Source organism: Hipposideros armiger, unplaced genomic scaffold, assembly GCF_001890085.2.
Source record: "Hipposideros armiger isolate ML-2016 unplaced genomic scaffold, ASM189008v1 scaffold_1003, whole genome shotgun sequence".
NCBI lineage: Eukaryota > Metazoa > Chordata > Mammalia > Chiroptera > Hipposideridae > Hipposideros > Hipposideros armiger.
The window spans coordinates 39,757-47,371 of NW_017732353.1; the positions used below are offsets into that span (position 1 = coordinate 39,757).

Genomic DNA, 7,615 nt, shown 5'->3' on the forward strand with positions numbered 1-7,615 from the left:
AGCCGCCGGCAAGGCTGCCTCCACGGTTCCCATTCGCGGGCCCCAGCTCCCTCACTGGGCTGGAAGGTGACAACCGCGAGAAGGAGGATGACTCTCTTCGCCTGGGCTTCGGATGACATCACATCCTCCCAACTCGAAATCGGGCTCGGCGGCCGTCGGACGGGCGCAACTTCCCTGCTCCATGTGCCACTGTCTCCTGCGCGCCTCCCCTCGCGCCTGAAGTGGAACCGCGGGAGCGCGTCATGGCCTTGTGGGTGAGCCGGCTGCTCCTGCCGCTGGCCCTGCTGCTGTGTGAGTTGGCGATCCTTGAGAAAGGCGGGAGTGGGGTGGGGACGGAGTCGGTGGCGGGGCGCGCGGGGCTCCCGGCTCAACCTCTCCGCCCGCCCTCCGCAGATGCTGCTCCGGCCCTCGGGTCGAGAGACTTCCGGATGTCGCCGCGGACAGTTGAGGTCAAGAGCCGGGGCGAGCGGGTGACGCTGAAATGTCAGGTGCTGCTGTCCACCTCGGCGCAGGGCTGCTCGTGGCTCTATCAGAAGCCAGGAGCCCCCACCAGCCCCATCTTCCTAATGTACACCTCCTCGACCCGGACCAAGCTGGCGGAGGGGCTGGACAGCAAGCGGTTCTCGGGGATGAAGACCCAGGACGTCTACAGCCTCACCCTCAACGACTTCCAAGAAAAGGACCAAGGCTACTATTTCTGCTCGGTCCTGAGCAACGCCGTGTTGCACTTCAGCCCCTTGGTGCCAGTCTTCCTGCCAGGTCCGGGTGCAGAGCGCGCGGCTCCTCTGGGTGTGGGGTTGGGGACTCACCTCTGAACCCATTTTTTCACATAGACGCCCCACTTTCGAGCCTCTTAGAGCCCCTTGGGGCTACTTAGATACTGTTCCCATTTCACAGACGAGGCTAAGGTGCAGCTGGATAGGGACTGAAGATGTCTTTTTAGGTCCAGCGGATCTGGACTCGAGTTCAGGTGCTTGTGTGGTCCTGGGTACCGTATTTAAATTCTCTGAGCCTCCGTTTGCTCGTCAGTAAACTGCGGATATCAACCCAATCCCACAAGGGAGCGCCCCAACCAGGGAAGAGAGGCTGGTGGAGGGGAGCGGACTCCTGCGTTCCAGTCGGAGGCGCCGGGTGCGCTACGCGGAGCGCGGGACACAGCAGGCTACCGCGCCCGCCACGAAAGGGCCGTTGCAGAGCAGGAGGTCCTCAGAGCCCTATCGCCCCCGTCTTTTGAGAGCAGACTGAAGCGCGGGCGACGGTCTATCCTCCGGTGGAACACCGGGAAGAGGGGGCCCTTAGGGAAGAGGCGCGTGGAGCGGTGGGAGGGTTAAGGTCCATACCCGCAGCCCGCCTCCCAACCACGCTCTGTTGGTCCCGCAGCGAAGCCCACGACGCCCGCGCCGCTGCCACCCACGCCGGCGCCCACCAACGCATCGCAGCCAGTGTCCCTACGCCCGGAGACGTGCCGGCCAGCGGCAGGGAGAGCAGGTGAGGCGGCTGCAGGGTCCGGAGGGCGGGGACAGGCCAGGGGCGGTGCAGACCGCGGGGAGAGCCCTACCAAGGCCAATTCTGATCCTGGAGGTAGAGCCGAGGGCTGTCCGAATGGTGGGGAAACCAAGACCCGGAGCCAGGACGCTTGCCCGGGCTGTTGGGGTGGCGTGGAGGATCCGGGCCCTCCTAAGTGTCGGTGTCTTCGATGTCGTCAGTAGACACGACGTGGCTTCACTTCGCTTGTGATACCTACATCTGGGCGCCTCTGGCTGGGACCTGCGCGGTCCTTCTCCTGTCTCTGCTCATCACGGCCATCTGTAACCACAGTAAGTCCTAGAGAGAATCGCGGCGGGGAGCGCTCCCGCGCGTTGCGCCGCTTGCTCCAGGCAGCCCTTGCTGGCGGATGGGGTTGAGATTTCTGGGACTCGGAGCTGAACCGCAGCGCCAGGCACAACCTATTTCTTTCTGGAGCCAGGACCAGGGAAAGCCCCTCCCCGCCCCTCTTCCACTCTCCGGAGGTTTTTTTGGAAGATAGAGCCCTATCGATCCCCAAGCGGCAGCAGCTGGTGTGCTCCACCCGCGCGCCGGGTAGTGAGGACACAGGTCCGGGCTTATTACAAACGGGGGGAGGGGATTTATGGAGTCCTGGGACTGGTGCCCAGCAGGGCTGGGTCAAAACCACCATGGGTTGAGGTTTATCCTTGGCCCCCTCCCCGTGAACCCCTTATCGGAATTTGGGTCCCACTCAGGTGACTGTATTAACCCATGTTCACCCACGTCTGTATTTGCAGTGTTTTTTAAATTGACGTAAAAAGGGATGTAAAAGAAGCCCTCACTTGGGCGCTCCATAGTTAAAATCCTAAAGAAACAGGAAAAGGGAAGGAGAAGCCATATTTGGGGACTATTAGCGGCCGGGGGGCGGGGCGGAGGGGGGCCAGTCACTTTACTTCTTCTTCTTCCTTACCCAGGAAACCGAAGACGCGTTTGCAAATGTCCCAGGTGAGTCTCTTATAACCGCTGGGCCTGCTAACCCCCTGGGCAGCCTTGGGCTCAGGTCCTACCTTCCCAAGCAGCAAATGGTGGGAACCTTTCCCAAAGAGAGGACATGGCTGTGGAGTCCTGGGGACAGGGAGTCAGCATAGTGATGGAGCAGAGAGGCAGAAGGCTGGCAACTGGAGAAAATGGAGGCCCAGGTTGGACTGATGGGGGAGGAGTGTGACTGAAGTAAATCTGCATCTTATTTGGCGGAGCACCAAAAAACCCATCTAAAGGATTCCCCTAATTAACCCTAGCTTCTCAGAAGACCTGAGGTCTCTTTATCTGGATGATTGCATCTGGATTTTGCTGTTTTCTTAAGAAAAAAAAATATTTTTCTACTAACTTGATCTAGTTTTTTTGAGAGAGAGTCAATCTTTTATCACCTGAACTAACTAAATAATGGCCTTGGTTCCTAATTTTCCTGTGCCAATGCAGGGCCTTAATTTGCTGCCAAGGACTGGAATGAAAAAAAGGGGGTACCAGAGGCAGGGTGATTAGCTCCCTGGCAGCTCCAGTGACTGCCCCATCCAATTCCAGCCCAGGACCATTCTGAAATGATCAGGAAAAAGACAAAAACAAAAACCAGCCCCTCAAGTCTCCTCTCTCCTCGCTGAGGCTAGGCAGCCCTGTGTTAACACCTAACAAGCGCCCACTGTAGCCCGGCACTGTGATGGAGGTTACACTCAGGATCTCTCTTATCCTCACAGCAACCCCATGTGGTAGACACCATGGTCCCATCCATCTCACAGATCACTGGCTCAGAGATCAGGAAACTTATCCAAAGAGGCAGAGACATGATCACACTCAGATCATCAATAATAATAGCCACCATTTGATGAAAGCCTACAGTGTACCTATTACTTGTGTGTGTGTGTGTGTGTATAATATATATAATATATATATTTTATATATGTATTTGATATAAATATGTATATTTTTATATTTTTAAAAAATATATATTTTAAAAAGATATATGTGTATATATATATATATATATATATATTTTTTTTTTTACTTCAAGTTTCATAACAATCTTTAAAATAGTTACTGTGACCACTATTTTACAGATGAGGAAACTGATGCTTAGGCCATGTAGTGACGAGTTCAAGGCCATAATGCCAGCAAGTAGCAGAGCTGCAACTTCTACGCAAAGCTCGGCTCCTTCCTGTGGTTGGCGGCTAAGGGAGGAGAAGGTTAAGAATAACCAATCATATTCACCAGCTCCTTTCAGTAGATGAAAACATTTCAAATTTTACACCTGTGGTTTGCAGTTCACATTCCGTGATATTTCTGTACAGGGATCCAAATTCAACATTTACACATCACTATTTTTAACAATGGAAATGTAATGAATTTCCAAGGTGTGTATTATAGGTGATAAAGACTCTAAAAACAGAGAAGGATTTTTAGCAATTTCAATACTTGGGGTACAGTTGGGAGCTTTGGGAGGAGAATCATCCCTTATCTCATCTTTTCTGAATATTCTCATTTTGAAATGGATAAATGAAAATAAAACTCTGCCCTGAAATACTGGGTCATTGGGAAAGTCATGACATATTTTTCTATGTTTTTCAATGCAAAAATGCATCATGACTTTCCCAATGACCCAATATAAAGCTATATAGATTAAACATATCCTAGTAATCTACAAACCTGAGTTAATGCACTCAGTGATGTTCAAGGGCAGCTCACCTTCAACAGAAAGGTTTTGGACACTCATGACAAATTAGCCCATTTAGGGGGTGCTAGCCCAGTACTGAATTAACACACATTTTTAGTGTGACATCAAATTTGGGTTGGCAAGGGGACTTTTAGATAAAGTAGCTCTACTTGGCTGATGGTGGCGGTTTGCTCACATCCTCCCCTATCCCTGTGACCCTCCCAGGGGCTGAGAATCAGGTCAGCTGATGACTTTGGTTATCAGCCTCCTTCTCTTACCTCCATGGGGACCTTGATAAAGGCTCCAAGAAATAGTGTAACTGGGTTCAGATCCTGTCTACCGCTTCCTAGTTATATGGCCTTGGGCACATTCTCTAACCTCTCATTACCAGTGCCTATCCCTCAGGTTGCTGTGAGGATTCAACAAGATGGCACAAGTAAGGTCCTTGGCAGGTTGCTGAGGTCATTTACCCCGTCCCATGCTGGTGCCCCATGGACAAGTCCTCAGACCCTAAAAGGGCTGGGAGGCTGGGGAGATGTGGATGAATACGGCTTTGCATTGTAAGGGCTCTTGCTGCAGTAACGGTTTCCTCTCTTTCAGGCCCGCGGTCAGACTGGGAGGCAAGCCCAACCCTTCAGAGAGATATGTCTAACATGGCGACAGGCCCTACACGACAGCCACTACAAGACTCCAAACTGAGAACTGTCCTTACAAGGAGAGCAACAGTCGTTCCTTTTTGGTTTTTTCAGCCTTCCTTATTGTATTCATTCTCATTATTATTATCTTTGTTGGTTGGTGGGAGAAGTGTTACTTTTTCTTTATGTCTTTAATTGACACAAAACAAAATTAGATAATGCCTCAGGTATACTGTAAAGGTTACAATACCATTGTGCACACATATTGGGGGAAAGGACAGGCTGTGTTCTCAGACCAGGCCGTTAGAACTGGTGGGGGCCTCATGACCACTTGGTCCAAACCTGTCTTCCACCCAGTTTACAGAGGAGGACGCTGAAGTCCAGAGATGGGGAGAAGCAAAGCCCGGCTCTCTTCTTCCACACCATTCAGGTCTTTCTCCAGGAGGCCTCTCTCTCAGCGTGGGGTTCTGTGTCTCAAACCACAAGGGAACAAGTCATTTCTTGAGCACCTGTGATAGACCCCCATTACTGCACCCAGCACCTTGAGAAGGTAATGAAATAAGAGAATTTCTGCCTTTTGCAGAGTTCTATAATGTACTTGAACAGTATCAGACTTTTCTATAAGCAAGCATGAAATTGTATAGACAGCAGAAATTCCTCAAATAAAGTGGATGGGGTGAACTGAATCCTGGAAAATGAATAACTCGATCTCTAAAGAAAATCTCTGTGAAATCTCTAAGTGGAGGTAAAACTACGCTCCCAATCCTTCATTGCAGAGGGAACCATGAAAGAGGAGAAGCCACCCCTTTACAAATATGATTACTGATGAGCATCAGTAAAGTTGACTGGAGGTCCTCTTGAATCTCTAAATTTGAGATACCATATTTGAACATGCTCCTGAGATCACTGATGACTCTTTAGTCTGTAAAGACAGAATTGTTAAAGAGCTGCCAGCAGTGCCCTGGCCTCCCCTCGACCTGCAGTTGTAAGGACGTGGCAGAACAGACTCGGTTCTGGTGAGGAGGCTAATTGCCTAAACTGCTGCCCTGCACATGCATCTCCTCTCTTATGGTATCCAAGAAATGTGTGCTTGCTGGAAGAAAAAGCTTAAATAGATAAGGAAATCAGAATCACCCATAATTCTTTACTTCAGGTATAATCCACTATTAGTATTATGGTATACATTCTTCCTGATTATTTTCTATGCGTATATGTAAAATATATAGTTTGCTTTTTGAAGAAAAAAAGGGGATTGCACGATGCTTTTTATAAATGGCTTTAATAAACATTTGTGACATGCTTTTTAATGGCAAAATAACATTCCATTTTTGGTTGTGCCATCATTTATTTAACTATTACTCAACATTTGATTGTTTCCATTTTTCACTGCTATAATACTGCTAAAAGTTAGCACACATCTTTATTTCTTTAAAATAAATACCCAAGGTGTGGCCAGTTAGCTCTGTTGGTTAAGAGAGTGGTGTTAATAACACCAAGGTTGCTAGTTAGATCCCCATATGGGCTTTGAGTGGCACCCTCCTTAAAATAAAAAAAATTTTTTAATAAAATAAAATAAATACCCAAAAATAAAATTACTGGATCACTCCTCACTTTCATCTTGGACTCCCCATTTTCACATCAATTAAAACAGATTAGCCTCTTCTTGCATCACCTTCTTTTCTTCTTTCTGGTAACAGATGAGCTGATACTCCTCTCATACTAAATCACAAAGTCTTTATTCTTGTTGTTGTAAAATGTACATACTGAAAAAGGTACAAATCTCCAAGACACTTAGTGGTCTAAGTGAACACACTCAGCCAGCACCAGGTCAAAAATAGAACTTTTTCTGCCCTCCAGAAACTGCCTTTCACAACCTTAATTTTTTTTTTAAAGTTACTTTAAAAAAAATTAGTTTCAGGTGTACAAAACAATGCAATAGTTCTTCTACTTTTCACCCCTCACAAAGTGACAACCCCCCTCCCCCAACCCACCGCCCCCCACCTCCGATATCACACATATCTATTACAATTCCATTGACTCCACTCCCCACACTATATTCCACATCCTGTATATATTATTCAGGTGTACAGTGCAGTCGTCAAGCTCTATACCATCCATGAAGTGGTCTCCCTAACAAGACCTGTGTCCACCCTACAAAATATTTATAACATTATTAATTATATTCCCTGAACTGTCTTTCATATCCCTGTGGCAATAGTAGTTACCAATTTATGCTGTCTAACCCCTTCCCCTTCTCCCTTGTCTCCACCCCCCACCCCACCCCCATCTAGTAACCATCAGTTTTTCCTCTATATCTCTGAGACTATTTCTGTTTACTTTGCTCATTTATTCAGTTCTTTAGATTCCACATCTAAGTGAGATCATATGGTATTTGTCTTTCTCTGACTTATTTCACTTAACATAATGTTCTCTAGTTCCATCCATATCATTGCTAATGGTAAGATTTAATTCTTTTTTAGAGCTGAGTAATACTCCACTGTGTAAATGTACCACTTCTTGATCCAGTCATCTACATGGGCATTTCAGTTATTTCCAATCCTTGGCTATTGTAAATAGCGCTGCAATGAACATAGGGGTGCATATATTTTTTTGAATTAGAGTCTTGAGTTTCTCTGTATAGATACCTAAGAGTGGAATTGCTGGGTCATACGGTAGCTCCATTTCCAGTTTTTTGAGATACCTCCATACTGATTTCCATAGTGGCTGCGCCAATCTGCAGTCCCACCAACAGTGCACCAGGGGTCCCTTTTCTCCACAACCTCACCAGCAC

General features: G+C 48.0%; 1 protein-coding gene across 2 annotated transcripts; it reads left to right on the forward strand.

Annotated features, from left to right (window-relative positions):
- Positions 1-6: 6 nt before the first annotated feature.
- On the forward strand, positions 7-6,758 carry CD8A (CD8 subunit alpha). 2 transcript variants are annotated; one of them, XM_019631493.1, is made up of 6 exons: positions 7-291; positions 394-759; positions 1,381-1,488; positions 1,707-1,817; positions 2,460-2,490; positions 4,790-6,758. In XM_019631493.1, the coding sequence occupies exons 1-6, from the start codon at positions 243-245 to the stop codon at positions 4,839-4,841; spliced, it is 717 nt and encodes a 238-aa protein (XP_019487038.1). In that variant the 5' UTR covers positions 7-242; the 3' UTR covers positions 4,842-6,758. The 2 variants fall into 2 exon arrangements, with proteins under 2 accessions (XP_019487038.1, XP_019487039.1); XM_019631494.1 differs by having other exon boundaries at positions 1,710-1,817.
- Positions 6,759-7,615: the final 857 nt, after the last annotated feature.